General features: G+C 45.1%; 1 protein-coding gene across 3 annotated transcripts in view; it reads right to left on the reverse strand.

Annotated features, from left to right (window-relative positions):
* Window positions 1–1,823: 1,823 nt before the first annotated feature.
* Window positions 1,824–24,515, reverse strand: part of KCNE2 (potassium voltage-gated channel subfamily E regulatory subunit 2) — a 188,280-nt gene continuing 165,588 nt past the window's right edge. For all 3 annotated transcript variants that reach the window (XM_030578417.1, XM_030578426.1, XM_030578409.1), the window contains one exon: window positions 1,824–2,652. In XM_030578417.1, the coding sequence (XP_030434277.1) occupies window positions 2,263–2,640 (378 nt within the window). In that variant the 5' untranslated portion in view covers window positions 2,641–2,652 and the 3' untranslated portion in view covers window positions 1,824–2,262. The remainder of the gene's footprint in view (window positions 2,653–24,515) is intronic.

Consider the following 24,515-nt stretch of genomic DNA (forward strand, 5'->3'; position numbering starts at 1 on the left):
TAGCTGAGGAGCAATAAAGCTGAAGTCACCTTACAGCGGCTGAGGATCTGACCCAGATAGTGTTTTTGTCCCTCCATGTTTGAAGAGTTTATGCAACGTCTTTGCAAGACAGATAATCTCTATAGTTTCAATGTCCAACCTAAATGAGTTACACACAAAAAAACAGCAACACTCTTTCGGTTTGAATAGCAAATCGTGTTGGTTTGCCATGTAGACCTACATGACATATTATGTCTTATTTATATTTATATATTATTATTTTCAAACCATGATTTTCGACCTGACAGCGTTCCTTTAATAGCACAAGTATTGTCTTTCTAGTTCACCCCTGCTGGACACTGATGTATTTTTGTTACTCCATACACACATAGCTGCTCACTGTAAAAAGGCAGCTAAATGGAAACAGAAGGCCTTAAGCAAAGTAACCTGGATAGAAATAGACTAGGACTTTCTAGTGATGGAAAAATTAATGCCTAAACTGTTAATTTCTCAGGAGATTTTCATGTCCTGTGGTTATCCTTTTCCGTGTGTGCAATGAAGCCATGCTCAGCTACAGACTAAAGCACTTGTAGTAAGATGAGGCCCTGAAACAAACTTTTGTGTCATGTGTGAAGTCAATGGGAGCTCCCTGTCCCCCAAAACCTTCCCTGGGGGACCCAGGACCCAAACCCCATGGGTCTTAAAACATGGAGAAATAAACCATTCCCCCTCCTTCTCCCCCCCCCCCCAGATCTTTTCCTCCCTGGGTTACCCTGAGAGGCTACACTGATCCAAACTCCTTGGATCTTAAAACAGAGAGGAATTAACCTTCCCCCCACCTCCTTTCCCCCCACCAATCCCCGGGTGAGTTTAGACCCAATCCCCTTGGATCTTAAACAAGGAAAAAAATCAATCAGGTTCTTAAAAAAGAAAGCTTTTAATTAAAGAAAGAAAAAGTAAAAATTATCTTTGTAAAACCAGGATGGAAAATGTTTACAGGCTCTTCAGCTTATATAGACTAGAGGGACTCCCTCCCCCTTAGCCTAAGATACAAGTTACAGCAAACAGAGGTAAAAATTCTTCCAGTAAAATACACATTCACAAGTTAAGAAAACAACCATAAGACTAATCTGCCTTTTCTAGCTAGTACTTACTATTTTGAACATGAGAGACTGTTTCAGAAAGATTGGAGAAAGACCTGGTTGCACGTCTGGCCCCTCTTAGCCCCAAGAGTGAACAACAAACAAAACAAACAGCACAAACAAAGACTTCCCTCCACCAAGATTTGAAAGTCTCTTGTCCCCTCATTGGTCCTCTGGTCAGGTGTCAGCCAGGTTTACTGAGCTTCTTAACCCTTTACAGGTAAAAGAGACATTAACCCTTAACTATCTGTTTATGACATCAGGTCTCCCAGCTCCCAGCCTTCTCCACTGGACAATAAAAGAGAGGAGGGATTAAGTAAGACAATTAACTAAGGAAGAATGTGTTATACATTTTAGAGAGCACCAGGCTTTGTGACAAAGATTTGGTTCTCCAAAGACTTCAGACACAAATGTGGAACCCTGGAAGGTGGGTGGTGCCAAGTGCAGATAACCAGTAGGTGGTTAAAGGATGAGGTTAGAGTTCTGTAGCTTTAAAATTGGACTTTTTGAGGTATTGTATTTTAAATGTTTGTCTTGGATATGGAAGAATATCAAACTGAGAATGGGAATTTGCATTGTAAAATCAGTGTTATTCATGTTGAATGGATGGAGGGAGAGGATATCACCTATGGCTAACACCATAAACTATTGTTCAGACAGTTTACATGTAGATTTATTTTTAAGATTTCATTATATTATAAAAGATGAGCTCCAGCTGCCCTGGTTGGATCATGATCCAGATTTTGAGCACCTTGAAGTTCACGTCTTCAGATCTGGGGATTTGGTTTTGTCCGTTATTTTGATATGGGATATTCAGAGTCAGATCCGCATCCAGATTTTAAATCTGCCTATAGTTTGGGGGAAAATTTTGTGAGGTGTTTTCATGCTTCTCAAGTGTCAAGCAGAATAGAAAATCAAAATAGAGTATGAATACGTTTCTTTCTCGGGTGGCTGACTAAGTAGCCTCACCCAAAAATCTCACAGTGAAGCAGTAGATTTAATTTCTCAGGAACGATCTGTACGTAGACACCTCTGGGTATTTATCAGACAATGTGATGGCAATTCAGAATCCTAGTGAAAACATTACATTACATTACATACATGACTTTCTGGTGTGTTCACTGGTGCTATCTCCAAGAAATCAAGGCGATCCAGGGGTTGTTTTGTCCCTTGCACTGATGTTTTCATGGATCATGCACTTCAAGTCGTCTTGATTCAGAATCTGGCCCTTATATTTTTCACCCCAATCATCAACAATGTACTGGTGATATGGGTCATTAGAGTGCTCTTTCCTCTTTGATTTCACCGTGCTCACTAGGATAGCCACAATAATGAAGGAGAACATTCCAATCATTACCATGAGATACAAGATAACGAAATCAAAGTTTTCCGCATCAACTGTTGCTTGCAGTGCATCTTGTTCCGCTGTCATGTTCTGGCGCCAGTTATTCATGTAGTTAAGAAATGTGTTTTTGAAAACATCTTCCAATATCTGGGTGAAGTTTCGTAAATCGACCATATTTCCCGTGCACTGCCATTGAAAACAAATATATAGATATTTTTAATTCTGTACTATAACAACTGCAGGGTCAATTCCCTAAGCTAGCGTAAACTTTTGTGCCAGTTTAGAGCAGCTGAGGATCTGGTCCCAAGTGTCTGCATTTTACCATGTGTTTAGAGGATCAAGTGGGTCTTTACTTAGTTCTTAGTTCAGTTTTGTTTCAGTCTATACTCGGGCCAAATGAAGAGTTTTGGCTAAGTTAGGACTCAGTAAAAGTTGAGTAAGACTCTTAGGATTTGGCTTAGTAGGAATGGTCAAATTCTGCATTGACTAGCAGCTAGGACAGTGCCATTCAAATCAATGAGGCTGCACAAGATATATCAGCACAGAATTCAGCGATCCATTTCTTGATTCATCTAAAAAAAATGAAATCTGGCATGCCCATACGCAACACATACAAATGCATTTGGAAGAGCATAATATCCAAATATGCACCCCTCACAAAGTGCTAGCTGAGTGCCAGGCATGAGGGACAGGAGGAAGGAATCCTGCTCTTCAGGTAGGTGTCGTTGCAGTTATTACACAGAGACTACTGACGCACAGTGCCTGCAGTGCCCTCTGTGGCCTTTGCACCCCCAGGTGTGGTGTGGGAAGAGTGCAAAGTAGCAGATTCTCCAGTCCCAAACCAGAATATCTGCCCCTACCTGTCCCATTCTTGCTGCTGGAACACCTCATTGGAAATATATCCTTCTACACAGCCCCCTCCAAATTTTGCCTTTGTTACATGCCAGAACCACACCAGTTCCACCGTCAGGGGTCCCCCTCTAGCCAAGGGTAGGATTTGCCCACAATTGTATATGTAATATTTGGTGCTACTACATAATATGCTGTGTTACTGCATTTCTGTCTGCGCATTGTGGTGTATCATGATTTCGGTGGGAACTGTAACTTCAGATTTTCTTTGTCTAAAAGCTCAAACAAGACGCTTATTTCCTCGGGTGTTTTGGTTTGTTTGTTTGTTTTTTGCTTGTTTAAAATAAAATAAAAAGCTGTGATTGGATCACAATTTCGCAGATATTTAAGACAAGAAGTGCCTAATAATGATAATCTAGTCTGACCTCCTGCATAGCACAGGCCTTTGCATTTCAACCAGTAATTCCTTCAGTGGATATTATTCTTTGTTACTGCATGCATAAAAACTATCAAGCTCAATGAGTTGTGTTTGAGCTAGAGTATCCAATCCAATCTCAATGTAAAGACTTAAAGTGATGCTGAATTTACCAATCCCTTGGTAAACTGCTGCAATGAGGAATTATCCTGTCTGATCAGCATTTTCATTCTATTTCCAATTGGAATTCTTCTAACTTCACCATCCAGTCACTGGATCTTGTTATGCCTTCCTCTGCTCAATTAAATCTACTATCACATGTCTTCTCCTTGAATGTGTGTGTGTGTGCACATATTCACACAACTGTGTAAGAGTAACATGACCTAATTAATTTTCTGTGAAAATAAGTAAAATTAAAAATTGTCATGCGCATTCCAATTGGTTCATTATTTATGCTTTTCTGTGGAAAAGATTCAAAAGAAAAGGTATTGTGCTTTTTCTATTGGAAGTGAAGAATTATTAACAGAAACTTACCTCTTCTGTGTCTTCGTGTAATTAAATTCACAGCAACAACTGAGATCTTAAAATTTCACTTGCTAATGTTACAATAATCTTGAGGGGTAGACAAAAATCTTTAGCTTCAAGAAACTACCAGCTTAGACTAAGCTATATACTGGCCAGTGAAATAACTACATTGTACTCTAGTTTCTATGTTTATTTTAAACGAAACGTTAAATCTAATCTTACTGGAAAGTTAAATATTGGCTGAAAACTAATGTAATCTTACTGGCAAACAGTGTACAGCACTCCTTGAGTTTGTAATTACTATAATATCATAAAGTTTAAAAGAACACCATAAAGGCTTTTAAGATTATACATTGACATAACTTGTTCTGTATTGATTATTCCACATTATAGGCTAAGGGTCAAGACGTGCTTTTTAAAAAATGAAAAAAAGACCTCTTGAATAACTTCAGTGTGATGTGCTGAATACTGCACAGACACAGTAAAAGAACTTTTGTGCAGAGCTGGGGTATCGTCACCCAAAGAGTAGAATTTCCTATTTTCCTTCCTTCTCTCCTCAAATCACAACTATGAGTACCTCCCCCGCCCCCCAATCCTTCCAGTTCTTACTCTTCTCAAACATAATTTTGGGATGTATTAGCAGGACTGTCATAAGCAAGACACGAGAGATAATTCTTCCACTCTACTCCATGCTGATAAGACCTCAACTGAAGTATTATGTCCAGTTCTGGGTGCCACATTTCAGAAAAGATGTGGACAAATTGGAAAAAGTCCAGAGAAGAGCAACAAAAAAGATTAAAGGTCTAGAAAACATGACCTAGGGGGGAAGATTAAAAAAATTGGGTTTGTTTAGTCCAGAGAAGAGAAGACTGAGGATGAACCTGATAACAGTTTTCAAGCACATAAAAGATTGTTACAAGGAGAAGGGGAAACAATTATTCTCTTTAATCTCTGAGGATAGGACAAGAAGCAATGGGCTTAAATTGCAGCAAGGGCAGTTTAGATTGGACATTAGGAAAACTTCCTAACTGTCAGGGTAGTTAATTGGAATAAATTGCCTGGGGAGGTTGTGGAATCTCTGTCATTGGAGATTTTAAAGAGCAGATTAGACAAACTCCTCTCAGGGATGGTTTAGATAATATTTAGTCCTGCCTTGAATGCAGGGGACTGGACTAGATGACCTCTCAAGATCCCTTCTAGTTCTACAATTCTGTGATTTCTTTCTTGGGTAGCTTCCCAGCTTCTCTGTCCCAACCTTGCCACTTCCTTTGCCTTTCCCGTAGATGCTTCAGATGGTTGACCTTCCCTTTATTGGTCATTCAGCCTCCTTTTGGAGCTCACGCTGCAGGAGATGGGCTCCTCAAACATGAAGCTCTCCTGGCCAGATCCAGTCTTTTTGCAGTGGATCTCTTCCCAGAGCCACAGCACCCTTCTGGCATGCTGAGCCCACAGCAGCACCTATCTGACCACAGCCTACAGCAACCCTCATTTTAACTTAATTTTGTTTTTGTTTTTTTTGTTTTCAAGTGCAGACACCTTCACCTCTCATCAGCTTCCTACTCTGAGTGTCTACCTGATAGCTCCACCAGAAGTCCTCTACACTTCTTCTTTGCAATGATCTATATTCCAAAAGAAGGCTCAAGAAAGATGTCAGCTTGATGACAGCTCTTAATGGCAAAGTCCTCGTCTTTTGTGTGGAACAGGAACAGCACAGGCAGAAGCTGGGCAAGCCTCTCCATGCTGGTCTCTTTAACATTTCTCGACCCTGGCGTGGATGGAGACCATTGGTAGAAGCAAGAGGACGAAATACATTTTTAAAAAAGTGAATTACACATTAACTTTTCTTCTGTACAAGTACCATACAGAAACCTAGCTGAAAAACCTTAGATATAGCAGTGATTTACTCTAATGGGGCGGAGACCTCTTTGTTGTGAAGGTTTGTAATGGTCTTTGGCCAGGATGATGATGCATCCATTGCAGAGTAACACCCAGAGGCCCCAGCTCAGAATGTTGGACTAGGCATTGTGCAAACACCTAGTAAGAGATAGTTCCTCTCCAAAAGAGCATTGCCATTTTACACGTCGTTTTGCCTCTAAGCGATTCCCAGAGAAAATAGGTTTTCCAACACATCAGCCTGTGAGGAGCTAGACGAAAGCACAAGCAGTCTGGCAACATATGATCAGCCTGCTCAGAGCATGCAAATGAATGCTGTATTAAAAAAATCATTTGCCTCAGCGAAGCTCCACTGAAGTTAGTGCCAGGCTGCCGACATTGGCATGGCTATTGCCATTGCTTTTGCTGGATGACTCTCCTTGCATGCACACGTCCTAGTGCTGGTGGGCTCCTGGCAGCCTTTACTGCTACTGCTTCCATTTTGCTGCTTCCTGTGTGAATTGCCTTAGAGCTCACAAGTAGTAGGTAGATAGCAACAGGATTCTCTCTTCTGTGGGCCACAGGGACAACCACGGACATCTAATCTGACCTCCTGCATAACACAGGCTGTAGCCTTTCACCCTGGGACCAGGGCTGAATTAGAGCAATGCAGGGCCATAGGGACACCATGACAGAAGGGACCCTGTGGCTCTACACCTGTTGCACAGGTCCCCAACTGGAGTAGCAGTGGCAAGGGAACCCCCCCCCCACTTCTCTTTTTAAGAGAGGCAAGAACAGCAGCATGATCCCTCTTCTTCCACCCAAGGACGTCAGCAAGGGACTCTCCTTCCCTTGGGTGCAGCAGGGACAGCAACAGGGGTCCCTTCTCCCCAGCGGATGGGCGGGGATGACAGCAAGTGGGTCCCTCTATTTACCCTGCAGCGAAGGTGTATCTGCTGGGGTGGCTGTTGTGGAGCCATCCCAGCATGCTGGGTCTTGGAGTTCCCACCCCAGTGAGAAACACGGGGGAAGTTCACCCTTCTCAGAGCTATTGGTTCAGGCTGTTGGCAGACTCAGGCAGATGTCACTATATCAAGCGACAAAGAGTCCTGTGGCATCTTATAGACTAACAGCCATATTGGAGCATGAGCTTTCATGGGTGAATACCCACTTCATCAGATGCAAGGACTCTTTGTTGCTTTTTACAGATCCAACACAGCTACCCACTCTGATATTTGTCACTATATCAGTTACACTTAGGTCACGTTTTCAATGTCTTCTTCACAACCATAAGGACAAGAAACTTACAAAAAAAAAAGACTCAAAGCTGAGATACAGATGAAATCACATGACTCCAAGTGGTGGGAGGCCTACAGAAGGACGTATGGTGTCTCTGCCTCCATCCAGCCCTGCCTGCAATTCCTGCATCCAAGACCAACAACTTGTGGTTCAGAAGAAAGTCACTATGCAACATTGCCAAATCCTGAGCTAGCTGGTCACTCTTTCTTCTGTGATTAGCTAGATAGATAACATGGAGCTGAATAACAACATTATTAGAGATGGTCTGAGCCATACAATTTTGATCAGGCTTTCTAACACAGCCCACTTTAGAGAGAGGTCCTTTTGATCAAGGTTTGTGTCTGGGCTTTGAATACCCCCAAAGGTCAGAAGTGTTTGGATTTGGAGTACTGGGGAGGCCTGTCTCTAAATATATTAATAGTTGTATGTATAAAGTGCCCCACCCGTGAGGTGCTCAGGATTCTGTATAATATTTACTCCCTGTTCTAAAACAATAAAAGTTGCATAAACAAATGGAGGGAGGACTGCCAGGAGAAGAACTGAGAAAGGTTCTACCTAGCAGGGTCATCAGTGATCATAATAAAACACTGGGATACAGAGACAATTTCAGTGATTACTTAGAAGTGTGGCGGGATGGACTGAGAGGGGCAGGTGAGTTCTACACATGCACGTACACACACACTAGCAGCTCAATCATCTGCCAGCCTAAGACATGGTTTGTGGAGAATCCCTAAATGTAGCTGGGGTGAGAGTGCAAATACCCATCAGAACCAGCCTGAAGGGGATGATCTAGAAACAGCTCCTACATCACTAAAGTGTTTAAAAACCAGCAGGGGCAACACTGGACTCAGTCTGTTGCAGCCGACATAGAGAATGCAAGGTGGCTGGGATGCAATCATGCTCTGTCCAGTGAATGAATGTCCTGTTCTTTTTAACACACACTGCACAGGATGGCACGGAGGTAATTACAGTAACTGAGCACTGTTGCCATGGCGGTATGTTTTGTTGTTGTGCCGGCTATCTGGAATAAATAAGGGTGTAGCCTGCACAAAGCATTTACATGAAAAAGCAAACACAACCCATTTTACTTGGTCCAGCACATGCCTTCAAGTAACCTCGAGAGACTGGAGTTAACCTCACTGACTATCAACCCTTTGATAAGCAGGGACACAAAGACAAATGGAGTCACCTCTGTGATCCTATGAGCCTCTCAATGCCCACTGGCAAAGCGGTCATTGCCCTGTAACAGCAACTTCCATCAGGCCTGACAAATTCACTACACCTAACACATTACTCTTATGATATTTATCTATAAAAAAGTCCTGTAAACTATCAAATGAAAACTTACCTCACACAGGTCATCAGTGGCATTGCATGATGTCTGTGTGACCGTTAATTAAAAAGTTGTATGTGTAGACTAAAAAGGTGTTTACAACCATGTAACCAAGCAGGGCAGATAAACAAGTCTTCCCCAGACAAAGGAATGTTACCAGTCTGCCTTGGTGTCTGTTGTGAATCAAGTATTGCGTAACCAACACAAAGGAGACTATCTTCTGTGACTTCCGTGACATAAACATAGCCTTATCCATCGCTGATGGGACAAAGAAGTCAGCACTCTTTGCGTTCTGTGGTGGAGGGTGGATCCCCAGCCATGTGATGTGAGTGACACTAAAAAGTTGCTTATCTTAGTCAAGGACTGTAGCCTGTAGAGCTAAGTTTTAGTCACTAGGCAGCATGATTATACTTTTGTTTTGTTTGTAACCATTTTTTGTTGCTATTTTCTCTGTTTAGTGTCACTTCCATCTCTGTTCTTTAGTAATAAACTCATTATTGTTTTTATGAGAAATTCATCACCGTGCTGTTATATCAGAGGGAGGTGAACGTCCCCAGCTGAGCGACAGGCTGGGTGTGTGTTCTATCTCTTTGTAGACAGCAAACTTGGTCATTTCTGCGAGCGTCCCATGACAGGGGCTGGATGCTGCAGGACGAGGCTTCTGGAGAGTTCAGGAACTGAAGTACACCAAGAGTTAACCAAGGCAAAGTTAGGACTGGTGGAGTTCTAAGGAGTTTGCTTGGCTGCCTAAGGGTGGCAGGTCACACAATTTAACACCAACAAAGCCCTCCATTGCTAAGGCAGAAGGGTAGCAGGGTAACCTACAGTTCTGGATGCCCTGAGAGTGTGTCACGGCCTCCTATTGACCACTTGCAATTCTTCTGTCTCCTCAAGACTGAGACTGAGATACCCCTGCTGGAAACATTGTCGAAACATTCTCTCTGGCACCCGCTGAGCTTGCTGAGTTCACAGATCAAAACACACCCAGAGGCGCATCCTCAGCACAATGATAACCCACCTTGTGGTTCAAAATGATCTTGCTGAGTTGAACAACAGGGGAGATAGAACAGATCCTTCTAGGCACACCATGTCACATGCCTTCCTGGCGATGCAGAAACCCCAACTAGCTTTTATCTTCCAGGAGCGACTGGAACTACTGAAGGGCAGTCCCAGACACAACAACAACAGCTGTGTCAGAGCAACAACTCACAGGGCCGACGAGAAGGGGAGGGCAAGATGGTATAAATTACTGGGGCTCGGCGGTCCGGAAGGGGGCCCAGAGCCTGGCTTCCCTGGCTTCATTGGCCCTGTTTAGCCGGTCCACCCTTGCTGGGGGGGCCTGAACATTTTTTTTTACCGGGGCCCGAACCCGCTCCCTGACAACCCACAGCCATTCCTAGCAAAAGCTGCTGAGAACAGTGGTTTTCATGTATACAGAGCACAACATCTTTCTCTCCATGGGTCTTGCTCTTTTTTTTAACTTTTAGCAGAAGAGTAGCTCTGACTTCTGAGCTTTACCCTAAACTATGCTTTGAAATTAAAAAAAAAAATTAAATCATTTGGGGGTTTTGCATTAATAGCTTTTGTCCAAGTGCATTCATTTAATGAAAGGCTTTATAGGTTTAATCACCATGCTGGGAAATGTTCAGTCCTGGGGGATGGGGGTGGGGCTTGCACAAATGCTAAACTTTTCTGTACATTCTTTTTTTAAATCAAATGACCTTGCTGTTCCAAGCTCTCTCTTAACTGTGTGTTTAAACACGCAGACAAAGAGGCAAATAATTTGCCTTGTCAACATCTAGGATTCTATCCTGCAAGGTGCTGAACGACTCCAGTCCACACTAAAGTCAGCTGAAACCACACAAGAATTGCAGAGCTTGTAGGAGCAGGCCCCTGCTGTCTCACAAGTCAGACATCACCACACGAGTGAGGTTGAGGGCTCAGAGCCTCCAAGACATTTAGGCACCTCACTTCCACTGAAAACAACGCTAGGCACCTAAATACCTTGGAGGATTTGGATCTAAACGAATATGTCTATGAAGGCCCCAAATCCCACAGCTACATCCACACAGGTAAGCCGCTACCCACTGGGGAATTCCATTGCCTTCAATGGCACGCCAAATGGGCTCAAGGGTCCTGCAGTGGAGAGCCGATTGCTTGATTAGGGCCTGATTTATTCACAGCATCATGACTGTACAGAAAGCTCTCTCAGTAGGAAACAGGGACATAGAAGAGAAAGTAGATACATTCCACTCTGAACAGAACAATGTGAGGGCCAACAAACATTCCTGGATCAACTTCAAATGCATTTTCACCTGGGCTTCAAAGGTCATTAAAGTGTGTCTGTTGCATTGAAACTGTGCTGTATTCGCTGTGGCCTGAAGCCAGTGCCTTGTTTAGGTATGTTGGAATGAAATTAAAAGATGTTTGTAAATAATGGAAGCAGGCACTATGCTTGTGATGGTTTAGGATGAACCTGCTTTTTTAATTGGAAGCTACACTTCAGTTCTCTCTAGGGCTGCAGTGAGCAATTGTAAATGTGTATACACACTCTTGTGCACACTCTACCAGTTTGAATTTGGCCCTGCCCACAGCGTAACCATGATTTCCCACAGTCAACACGCCATTACTGACTAACAGGCTCAGTAACGCAGCTGGGACAGTGAAACAGATAGATTCAGTAGCGTAGATTCATTAGGGTCCGAGAAGAACAAAACTGTTGCCCCAGTTAGTACACGCTGTACACGTAGTGTGCTTCTTTTCCCAGTGCCTTCATGGAGTGGTGTTGGAAAACACAGACCTTTCCACAGAACCAATGACTTTTACCTTCCAGTATGAATGAAACTAATCCAATGTCTTCTAATGAAAAAACAAACCAAGATTATTGGGGGTGGAGGGGGAATGACTGTTTTGGGAGTGAAGTTGTGCCTTCTTCCATCCAGCCCCATACACCTGGACTGTGCCCACAACTTGTTCAGGTCCTTCCTAAAAATGTACCACTCTAGCGTCCCCTTGAATTTAAAAAATGAACTCGGAAACACTTCAACATGCCAGGCAACGCTCAGCCTGTGCAAAGGGCTAACTCAGCATGAGGTCTGGGCACTGCTTGAGCCCTATTTTGAGAACTAAATTGGCTTTAAGTGGTTCTCAGGCTTGCAGAGAGGGGTGGACTTCACTTCCCAAAGTACAGGGATAGCAATTCTTCCTGGCCCATTTGTGATCTGTGCTGGGGAAGTCACAAGGCTCCTTACAACACTCCCTCCTCGTCTCACTGTGCAGCCACAGTAGCCAGGCAGAATCTGGCCTCTAACTGCTAAGAACCGAGCTGATCCTTTGTCCTCAAATCAGAAAGAGCCAGAAGCCAGGTTGTGTTTTGTATTGGAGGATAACTCTCACCGTGTTTCAGCCCAGGCTCGCTGGATGCACAATATGTGTGCAATGTCCAGTATGTGTAACAGTAATCATAACTTACTTCCTGCCTACCCATCATCAGAAAGGCTCTCTGATGACACGTCCAACCTCATTTGAACCTGGAAATTTCATGCAAGAGCCTGGCTAGGTGAGATTTCCAGATCAAGAAGTTTTGCATACGGGTCACACCTTTGAGATATTTATCCAAGCTGAACCTAATGAGCTTCACCCATGAATAGCTGTACTATGTGTCAAAGATTTACTGCAGAATCCTGTCCGCATCTGATGTAGCCATACAGAGGGGAGGGCGAGTGGCAGAGCAGGCTATGTGCCTGGCCCAAGAATGGCTTATTAACATAGCTGGGGGCAGGCCACTACCTGCTATACCCTGCTGGGTGCTTTCGCAGCTCTTCTGAGCAGGAGTAGTTTGCCTGACTCTGCTTGTGCCAGCTAGCACAATCTGCTCATAGCACTAGCTGGCTACATGCCTAGATACTGTCCCTAACCTTCAAACCACATCCCAAAGGACATGGAACATGGATAAGCTTGTACACCAAACCCAAATCATAGCTCTCCTGTCAACTTGGATCAGAGGACGGAGACAATCTTCTCACTCTCTTCCTCCTCCACTTGTGCTATGAACACCATCTTCTTCCTGAGCCTGGAGGTGCTTTTTTTTTTTTTAGCCTTGGCCTTATACAGTAACACAAGGTGCTTTCTTAGTAAAGATGAAGATTAGTTTTTCCACTTCTGAGGCTGGATCAGCAATTTATGCAATGGCAGGGGTAGGGGAAACCATCATTTAAAATATAAAGTTCAGTCAGTTTTAAAATCAAAGCAAATGGATTTTTTCCTTATCAACCAACAAGGGGACTGAAAAGCTATGCAGTTAACATGCTTGCATGATGTGCACAGCTGGTCTAGGTGAGAATATGTTTGGAATTAGTGCTGCACAGGAATTTTTCAACAAAATGATTTTTTTCAGAAAATGCAATTTGTGTCCCACACACTTTAGAAAGGTTAGGGTGGAATCTGTCTATTCTCTCTCTTTTCCTCCTCCTCTTCTTCTGTAGATGCCTTGAGAACAAAATAATGTAGCTTGTCTTCACCTGGGGTCCTTTAAAGCGAGTGTAATATAAGAATGATACATTTTTTCTTAAAAAATTAAATGTCTCTCTTGAAATGAGACTGAAAAATATTCCAAATACAACACTTCAATGAGCTCTGCTTTTCATGCTATTTAAGTTCTGCATCCCATCAGATTTACTCCACAAAATGTCCCCATTTAGTATGTTTTTAAAGTGCCTTTCTGTGAGTGGGCTCATAAACCCACTTAAATAAGCCTGTTAGATGTTGGGGTTTTGTTTTTGTTTTCGCGGTGGAGGGAGAGGCAAGCCTATAAACCAACTTAAATACAGCTTGACCAAGATAAACTAAACCTAATGCAATTGGTGAATGTTTGCTACCATTCCCCAAGCTACTGTAAAATGTCATTTCCAGAAGTGAGGCGTTGAGGCATCTCCAAACTGTGGTCAGAACAACTTCCCAGGTGGATGCGCCATCTGCTGGAGAACTTTTATCCATCGGCTTTTAGATGTTATCCTTTCATGCTAAGCACATAGGCAGTGAAACTTGTCTTAAGCAACCACCAAAAGCATCATTAAACTGGTGTTTAAAAGGCAATTTTGAGAGCTAATTCCAAATTCTAAATTTGATACTCACCCACTTGTTCCATCAATTCCCTTATTTATGGCATATTTTTATACTATCCCCTGCCTGAGAAGGTGTCCCAGTAGATGTTTGCTTTCATTCAAAAGTTAAAGGTTTCTTATATTTTGAAAAGGACCAGGACTCAAAGCTGTTCTTTCCAAGCTCTCACTGACTCCTCAGCACCAAGTCTGTTTCCTCAGTGGGAAATGGAATTGCTTTTTAACACTAGTTCACAAGGACTTTGTATGTTTCCTTTATCTGTCCAGGTCTCTCTTTACTCTAAGTGACATTCACCCCATGCACAGCTGCCGTATTAGGCTAATGCACTACTTGAGCCCTCAAAATAGGGTTTCAGTGGGACCGAATGGTGCATCCACTATGAGCTGCCCCTGCACACAAGGCTGAATTTAATCCATTGTAACTGTTGAACAATCAGATAGTTCCATGTATTTGAATCTGAAGAAAGTTTTAAAATACTAGATCATACCTCGGACATCCTTGAAAGGGTTAATCAGCCCTTAGCAGTTGCTATGATGGATAAGTCCTCAGCCCTACAGGGCAATGACCCATTGTTTAGAGTTTGTTCTTGTGATGTAATGTAATATCCTTGCTAGTCATGAGCCTGATCTAAGCCTCTGAGCCAAACTCCCCTGAACTCAGGTAATGGTTGGAATCTGAATCGAGATCTGGGACCAAATTTTGAAAATGGCCCATATTTGTATCTACATAACAAGCTGAACCAAATCTCAGCTCTAATACTCCTGAATATAGGGGTTTGTATAATTGCAATCCAGATCTAATGATCGTAGCTTGAATCCATCTCTGATCCTTGCAAGCAATTATAATGGGTAGTGTTTCCATGCAGCTTACTACTGGTGGTCCAAAACCCCAAACTGCTAAATCCAAATCTGAAAACATTTGCAGCTTGAATTTTAAAAAGGCTTGGATTGGAAGCAGCCCTAGCTTTGGTTTTGGATTTGTCAAACCAAAACTTGAATGAGAAGCCTTTGCAAAACCAAATTGAAAACACGGTCTCCTTAGCCCATCTCTAGCCTGCAGGGGTCTCATCTCCAGTGTAGAAAAGTTTCCATCTTGGTAAAGCACAGAGATAAAACAGGTCATATTGCACTCTCCTGAGCAGCCGGGCCAAAGCTGCAGAGATGCTGAGCACTCACACTTCCCATTTATGTCAATGGAAAGTTCATGTGATTGATATCATCTGCCTTTAGCATAGATGAATGCAGGAGAATTTGGCTATGCAGATGGGCACAAAGCAGACTGCTTTCCTAGAAACGCTAGCTAAACATAATGATAAATGATGAAGACTCTTAAGACCCTGATGAGATATAAAAATCACTAGGTCCTTGGAGTGCTGACAATGAAGAGGAAACTGATTTAATCTCTTTTAGAGAAACATTTGTTCCCCACAGCCTGAAAACTGATGTCTGGAAGGATTTTATACGAATGTTTTGAACACCATCGATGATACAGGGCCAACAAAACCCAGCTGGCAACGCTATTCTAATTACCATTTCATACTTGAAGGATCTGACTGAGACCATAGCTTTACAAGGACGTCAGAATAGGTTTTATTGAAAACAGTGAATTTTCTTCCCCTGTCTCACGCCCAGACATCAGTCCAGCAGCCCAAGGCACGCTTAGAGAGTTTTGTGGTGATCCCAAATGACTGTTTGAAAGAGGGAAAGGAGTCATCCATTTTGTTCCCAGTTAAAATGCTGATCATCTTTGAGACCCAAGGAAGAAAGAGCTGAAAAAAAGGCTATGGAGAAAGAAGCAATGGGTTGACTTTTTACAGCATAGTTCGTTTTCCTTATTCTTGCTGCAATGACAGATTTATGGCTGGGGTTGTCAAGGGAGTTTAAGGGAGTTTGATGCTTTAATCACCTGACCATTCTTGTTTTACACTCTTTTTACTCAACTATTTGGCAAACGTAATGGATGTTAAAAGCTCTATTTTTAAGTACTATAGATGTTTGCTGAAAGTAAATAAAGATACAGTTTAGTTCGTATACCCCAAAGAAGCTGGAGCCTTCCACATACGTTTCATTTGCTGTGAGGTTTTTGAGAAACTTGGAACTTGGTAAGGAATTTTATCTAGCAACGTTAGAACAACATGCCCTGTACCGTGCAGCATCCCAGAGGTGATACCACTTGTGGGAAGGGTAATCACATTGTTTCTGAAGGACACTGACGCATTCCTTCATAGTGATAAAGAACCTGCCCTGATTAAGAGAGCAGGGCTGGCTCTAGTCATGTAATCACAGCAGGCCCCATACATTTTGCGGCTGTGTTCTATCTACACTATCTCCTGCAATCTATGGCACTTATATGGCCGCTATTGACATATCTTCAGTGTATTCATCCCCACACCACCCCGTGAGGTAGGAAAGTGCTGTAATACCCATTTGACAGATGGAGAACTAAGGCCTTGGCTACACTGGCGCTTTACAGCACTGCAACTTTCTCACTCAGGGGTATGAAAAAAACACCCCCCTGAGTGCAGCAAGTTACAGCGCTGCAAAGCGCCAGTGTAAACAGTTCCCAGAGCTGGGAGCACGGCTCCCAGTGCTGCAAGCCAATCCCCATGAGGAGGTGGAGTACGTGCAGTGCTGGGAGAGCTCTCTCCCAGCACTGGTGCCACGACCACACTCGCACTTCAAAGTGCTGCCGCGGGAGCACTTTGAAGTTTTGAGTGTAGCCAAGCCCTGAGACAAAAAGAGATTTTAGCCTTATCTACATGTGAAAATTAATCTGGAATTAGGTAGAGTGTGAAGTTAAAGCTGATTAACTATTCCTGATTAACTCTATGTATGGATGCCCTTATGTGGATTAATAAAAGTGACAGAGAGTCCTGTGGCACCTTATATACTAACAGACGTATTGGAGCATAAGCTTTCATGGGTGAATACCCACTTCGTCAGATGTATGCGTCTGATGAAGTGGATATTCACCCACAAAAGCTTATGCTCCAAAACGTCTGTTAATCTATAAAGTGTCACAGGACTCTGTTGCTTTTTACAGATCCAGACTAACACGGCTACCCCTCTGATATTATGTGGATTAAGAGCATCCACACAATGCATTAATCGGGAATAGCTACCCCAGAATAACTTGCCCTGTAAAGTAGCCCTACCTGACTTGGTCCAAAGTCACACAGGGACTCTATGAAGCAGGGCATTGACCTGGGTATCCCAAGCCCCAGACTAGAGCTTATACCTTCTCTGCTGGCCTGACATACCCTCTCACTGACACCTTGAAATGCTAATTTGGAACCTCACTCTTCCATGTGAAGACCCATGTAAGTCCCCCACTCTTGAGCTGACAAACCCTCCTCTCCCTAATGTGCTATTTGGGTTAAGAAAGTTTTCCTGAGAATCCCATCTGACTTTGCAGGGGGCTTCATAAAACCTAGGCCTTGTCCTGTAAAAGGACAGTTACCTGCTGAGGGTTTTTTAATTGATCATTAATATCACATAATATGTAGCTGAACTGCAAACAAAGTGCTGGGCCAGAACAGAAGCCCCCCACCTGAACACCCCTGAACTTTATGGAAGTGAAGATCTGACCATAAACCAAATTTTGTGGCTGGAGCTATCCTACAGTAGGCTGAACTAAATGTCCCATTAACCTGGGGAAACTTTCAATTAACACAAAACTTTGCAGCTCACTTCCATCTCCATTGTACAGTTTTGACTGGTGCCCACCAGTGCAGCATCCGAGCTCCTTCCACGTTAATTAGATAGCCAGAGCTAGAGCCAGAGCCAGAGCCAATGCCCTAGCGGAGTCTTCAGCTCTACTCAAGTGACTGTAAGACCACAATGTGATCTTAAATAACCATGCACAATTGTGCCTGAAGATTAACATCATGTTCAGGGTCATGATGAATTCAGTCCAGATTTAGGGTGTCAAGGAAATGTAAAATATACTGCTTGTACTCCTGCTCTAGAGAGCAGGGCATTTTCAGACAGGTACCACTAAACACCACGAAAGGCTGACAGAGAACTCTCACCTGCTTTTCTAGTTTGTACATAGAGAATCGCAGAACAGTGGACACAAAGGGACAAGTTTAAATGATTCAAAGACCTTGTACACACTCCAGAATAGCCTTAGCTCAGCAATCAGTGCAGTTGCACCAGTGCTGACTTCAACAGCAGACAAAGGCAAGCCAGAGTTTACACCAACTTAGGCCTGGGCTACACTAGCAGGGGGGTTCAAACTAAGATACGCAACTTCAGCTATGCTATTTGCATAGCTGAAGTCGAAGTATCTGAGTTTGACTTACCTGTCCGTCCTCACGCCGGCAAGTCGATCGCCGCGGCTCCCCCATCGACTCCACTTACTCCTCCTGCTGAGGTGGAGTACAGGTGTCAATTCGGGGATCGATTTATTGCATCTAGACAAGACACGATAAATCGATCCCTGATACATCGAACACTCTCTGGCGGGTAGTATAGACATACCCTAAGTAAGACTTGTTTAGGTAGACTCAGTGTTCCAAACTGAGAAGTGATGTGTAAATTACATATTGGGAAGTGGGGGAGAGTCCAGGAGATCCTAGAGAAAGTCAAAGAGTATCTGCCTGACTCTAAGTTGGCATAATTGACATGATCAGGGAGCCAGAAGAAGTTAAAAATTACATTATCTTAGCTTCACCACTGAATTTGGCTCAGAGTATCTAGCTCATATTTATCAGGAATCAAAGTGCAGAGAAATTAGGTAAATATTTTTCTTCTCTGTGAGCTGGTCTGTATCAAAGATGTGACTGACCGTAATGCTTTAGAAAGTAGATTGAATAGATAACTAGACTGCCCTTCATGTTGGCACATCATTTTATTAGGTCATTGCTACATAAACATGATTCAGCTGCAGTGTTTACCCTGAATCTATATATTGCAAACAAGGGATAAAACGGGTAACGGCAATGTATGTCAGTTGCCATTTTCAGAATGACCACATGGTGTCCCCACAGTGCCGTACAGCATTACTTAAATCTACCAATGACAATGATTCTCACTTGTAACACATCTCAATACACAGACATATAAACCTTTGCACAGCATTGATCTGACCCGTAGTTATCTTTAGAGCTACCAGGAAAATAGTTATGACCTCAGTCTGCAACAAAACCAAACAAAGGGTCAGGCACTATAGTGAGAATACCGATGGTGAGAGTCGGCACACTTGCACTTACGATAAAACCAAGCACAGGTTGAAAATTTAGGCCTAGAGGTTGAAATGATGTTATATAGCACTATGACATAAGACTGCTTTTCATGCATAGCTCTCAAAGCACTTCACAAGGAAGGTATGTATCATTATCACCATTTTACAATGGGAAAACCGAGGCACAGAGCAATTTGCCAAAGGTTGCCCAGCAGGCCAGCAGCAGAGCTCAGACTAGAGTACTAGTCCAGTCTTTAGCATCAGTCCAGTGTTCTATCCACGGGCCCAGACTGCCCGTTTCAAAGTAAGGTGATGTTATGATTGTGTTTGCTGTGTCCTTGCACCTTTAAATGTAAACTCTACCTGCCTGAGACAGTGGTGTGAATTAATTCAATCGTTCTGTGCCCCACAGTCTTATTTGTTCTTCCTTTCTTTGTGCCATTTTCTTAATCTCAGATGCCATCCAGACTGTGTCAAATGCCCCGGTTCCACGGGGGTCCCTTTGGCCCCTTTCCGGGTTTCTCTGAGTGCATTTCTACGGGTATCAGACCTGATGCTCTGACCTTTCTTAAGGTGGAATCCCACAATTCGCTCACTCTTAGACCAGGCCCAGGCCCCTGGTGCACCAGCCATGATTACTCAGCAGGCCTGACAGGGTTTGGCATCTGCACATTTTGGGAGTCGGAGACCAAAGCACTGTCTGATCTTAACAGCAGGGACAAAGCAAAACATAAGAGAAAATAGATTTTAAAGCCATAAAAGAGCTACATGCATGTCTGTCTCACCACAGCTTACTGTCCCTCTGGAAGCTTAGGGAGACGTGACTTCCTCAAACCCTCTACCAGGTGTCTGTGTTAGGGTGACCAGGTGTCCCGATTTTATAGGGACAGTCCTGATTTTTGGGTCTTTTTCTTATATAAGCAGGGTTGAAAGTAACTTAAAGGACTTGCCAGTACTCAGGAATCCTGAGGAGGGACGTGGCCTCCATCAGAAGAGGCGAAGCCTTTAAATCCCCAGGCCCTTTAAATCAGAATTTAAAGGGCCCAGAGCTAGGACTGTGATAGCAGCATCTGGAAGCCCCAAGCCGTTTAAATCACCCCCAGAGCTCCCAGCTGCAGAGATGGCTGGGAGACGTGGGGTTCTGGGGCAATTTAAATGAAGTGATTTTAAAGGGCCCGGGGCTCTAGCTGCTGCTACCACAGCAGAGCCCCAGGCCCTTTAAATTGCTGATGAAGCCCCAGGGCTCCAGTAGCAGGGCCAGGGTTCTGGCTGCTGCTACCCTCCAGGGCCCTTTAAATTGTCTCTGGAGCCCTGCTGCCGAATCCCTGGGGCAGCGGCGGCAGGGCTCCGGTGGCTATTTAAAGGGCCTGGGGTGGTAGAGTCAGCAGGAGCCCCGAACCCTTTCAATAGCCACCAGAGTCCTGCTGCCGCTACCCCAGGGCTCCAGCAGGCTCCAGGGACTCTTTAAATTGTACCCGGAGCCCTGGGGTAGTGGCAGTGGAGCTCCAGCAGCAATTTAAAGGGCCCGGGGCAGTAGCAGCAGCAGGAGACCTGGGCCCTTTAAATTGCTATCCTAGCCCCACAGCCGCTACCCCAGGGCTCTGGCAGTGGGGCTCTGGCAGCAATTTAAAGGCCCCTGGGCTCCAGCCCTTTAAATTGCTGCCTCAGGAAGCCAGTCCACCCCGGTATGGCGCACCAGCTCTTGCGGCAGGGGTGGCAGGTTTATAGAAATTTTGGTGGTGCCCAGAACCTGCCCCTGCCCAAACTCTGCCCCCCCAAACTCTACCCCCTCACCTGCCCAAGACTCTGTGAGGGAGTTTGGGTGGGGGAAGAGGTCTGAGGTGCAGGCCTTGGGCTGGGGCAGGGTCCTGGGGTGCAGGAGGGGTGCAGGGTGCAGGCTCTGGGAGGGAGTTTGAGGATGGGAGGGAGTGTGGAGGGAGGGGGTGCAGGTACTGGGATGGAGTTTGGGGATAAGAGGGGGTTTGGAGGGAGAGGGTGCAGTGGTGAGGTCTGTGGGTGAGGCTGTGGGTGGATTTGGGATGTGGCTGGGGATGAGGGATTTGGGGTGTGAGAGGGGACTCAGGGCTGAGGCAGAAGGTTAGGGTGCATGGGGATGAGGGGTCTGGCTGGGGCTGGAGATGAGGGGTTTGGGGTTTTGGAGAGGCTCAGGGCTCAGTCAGTGGGTTGGGGTGTGGAGGGGATGAGGGCTCTAGCTGGGGGTGTGGGCTCTGGGGTGGGGCAGGGCTGGGGACGAGTTTGGGGTGCAGGCAGGCTGCCCTGGGACTGGAGCCAGAGAGAAGGGCTCCCTCCAGCCCTCTCCCTGCTGGCAGCAGCGAGCTCTGGGTAGGGACCCCCTTCTCCCCCCCCCGGCAGCACTATCACCCCCGCATCACTGCATGTGCTCCTAGGGCCCCTCTCAGGTCCAGGAATCCTCCTCACCATTCCAGGGGGGGCTGCTATCACATGTGCGCCTCCTCCCCTGCTGCTGCCCCTCACTGTAGCCTCACTGGGGCTGCGCCTTGCCCAGCGTGGGGCAAGAGCAGTGACTGCAGGCAGGGGGGCAGCTGTACTGGTGGAGGGTCCCACTGGAAAATGAAAGGGTCCTAGGGGGAAAGGCAGCCTGCCCTGGCAGTAGTGGGGGGGGCACTAGGACCCTGTGGGGGCAGTTAATGCAGACAGGCAGCATGGAGCTGCAGGGGATGGGGAGAGACAAACGCTCTGCTCCAGGACCCAGGGAGATGCATGGGAGTAGCAAAGGGGGGCCGGGGCACACTCAGAAGAGGCATGAGGGGGCAGCAGGTGGGGCCAGGGGGGAGACCCGGCCCCGAACATTTGTGGAGCTAGGCTCGGACCCTCAATATTGCTGGAGCCAGGAGAAGGAGTCAGAGAGGGAGAGAATGCCCCATTTTCTTGCCGGTAGTTACTGCACCTTTTCTTACTGGTCCTCCGTACCGGCCCGTACCGGCTTACTTTCACCTCTATATACAGGTTCCTATTACCCCCACCCCCATCCTGATTTTTCACATTTGCTGTCTGGTCACCCTAGTCTGTGTCGGTCTGTTCCCGGTGAACAGCGCCTTGACAACTATGAGACCCCGGGACAGAGCATGCCTTTTTAACCATATAATGGCCTTTGGATCTGTTGGCTCCATGCACTGGCATATCAACTCTAATAACTTGGCTGGAACTTGAAAGTAACATCTTCCCAGCTAACAGCTCTGGCACTGTCCCTTAAGGATCCTCCCCGACACACACTGAAAGGTTGCTAACCTGGAGCCATTGTGCTGCTTTTCTGCTATTTTCCTAGAAGCCCTGTTATTAAACTAAACCAACATCTACATACAGTAAACATTCCAGTAACCCAGTATACAGCAACTATCTCAGTAACCGGTTCACATGCACTAGCCGTAAATTATTACAGATCAGCTCCCTGTCCTTCACCATGTGGAATGAAGCTTATATCAGCAAGCACATTTTTCACATCCTGTACTGTAAGCCACAGCAAAGCCATCAGATGGTAATGGCTTTGGGTTTTATGTGACTGGGGGCTAGTTTTGACCAGGTGAAATAGAGATAAAAGGTGTGTGCTCTCTCTCATGAGCAGCCCCAGGAGCAATCCAATTTGCTGATGAAGGGTAATAACCTGCACCAGCCTTCATTAGCAGTGCTTGAAGCCAATATCATAGAGCAGAACTCTATCATTAAACTGAGGAAGTAACACCATTAGCTGGTAGCAGTAGTAGACTCTTATCCTCTATGGCAGGGGTTGGCAACATTTGGCACATGGCCTGCTGCATCTGCGAGTTCGGCCGACCACAGATCTCACTGGCCATGGTTCACCACTCCAGGCCAATGGGGGAGGCGGGAAGAGGCAGCCAGCACATCCCTCAGTCTGCACCGCTTCCTGCAGCCCCCATTGGCCTGGAGCAGCGAACCATGGCCAGTGGGAGCTGTGATCGGCCAAACCCATGGACGCGGCAGCTAAACAAACTGGCCCGGCCCACCAGGGGGCTTACCCTGGCAGGCCACGTGCCACAGGTTGCAGATCCCTGATATATTAGAAGGGAATGCAACACATTTTTAAAGCATGCTGTACTACAATTCCCCCATATAAGCTGTTTATATCTGACTGTTGTTACTCAATTGCTGCCCTCCTGCTTCTTGATAATGTTCCTTATAAAAGGCACCATTTCCCACCAAACCCCTTACAGCTTGCAGGTAGGAAGGGATTCCCCATCTAAGTTACCAAGGAAGGGTATTCAGCATCTTAACCTGTAACCAGCGAGGGTCCCAAACTACACCATTCAGATCTATTTCCAAATGTCAGAGATTTCCCAATGGGGAAATGTTCACATCTGGGGTGTTGATTTCTCCATTATACTGACAGTAGCCAGCTTCAAAATTTTAGTCTGGATTCTGATTCCACATTTGAGGGTGTTTGGATCCAAGATTTTGATGAAGTACAGTACTAAATAAATAAAGTAAAAGCTATAAAGTGATTGGTTTAATATGGATTACAAACTTCTGTACAACTCCACAGGGTGCTGCCTGTCTGCCATGTGGCTGGGCAAGAATTTTTGAGTATTAATCTTCCTGAAGTCTCATAAATGCTGGGAACTTAGGAGAGGTCTCACTGCAGTAAAGCAGTAAGTGGATGTAAAGGTGCAGAGAGGAGGAGCCATGGACACAGTAGAATAGTGCAGCAGCACTTCTTATTTTGGAGTTTTTCAGGATTAGATGATGAGTAGAATTCTAACCTGGCGCTCAAAGACTGATCCTCTATCCCGTGTTCTTCCTGTTAGTGTCACTTTCCATTGCCTCCTTCGGAAGGTAGGAAGAGCTCAGATATGGGAATCAATCAGGAGTGCCCACCTTGTGACATTTTCCTATAGGGGTTCGGCATCAGTTATAATGACAAGTTCAAGGCAATTCTGGCCCTTGCTAAGTCCACTTTATGCTTCTACAGCAGTAAAAGGGACTTAAAGTTGCCCTAACCAGGCTATGAGGATTTCTCTGGTGTGGGAGAACCTTTAGCTGGCACAGAGCTCTATTTCACCTCTCCTTCCCCAGCACCAGGCTGCACTGGAAGCATATTCAGTGCATGCTGCACTCCTGCAATGCCCAGCCAGCATAGCAGCCTTTAGCATGCTGTTACAAGCCAACGTGTTTGAAGCATATCCCTGAGACTGAACCATTCAACGTAGGCCCAAATGACAGAAGTTAGCTGTCTTATCAGCAGTCAGGACATTGGACATCTAATCCCCAAACTTGCATGCTGTTCCACACAAACAGAGCCCCACCTGGATCTGTGCAGGTGCAGGGAGCCTCACAGAACAGGTTACAGGATAGAAGTCCTAACGCCTGTGTTCTGGGGCCACCTCTATTGTGCCTGTCAGTGTATACATTGGCAGTTCTACTGTAGTCCTGTTTAGAAAAGTGAGATTGGAATTT

This window comes from Gopherus evgoodei, chromosome 1 (genome assembly GCF_007399415.2).
Source record: "Gopherus evgoodei ecotype Sinaloan lineage chromosome 1, rGopEvg1_v1.p, whole genome shotgun sequence".
NCBI lineage: Eukaryota > Metazoa > Chordata > Testudines > Testudinidae > Gopherus > Gopherus evgoodei.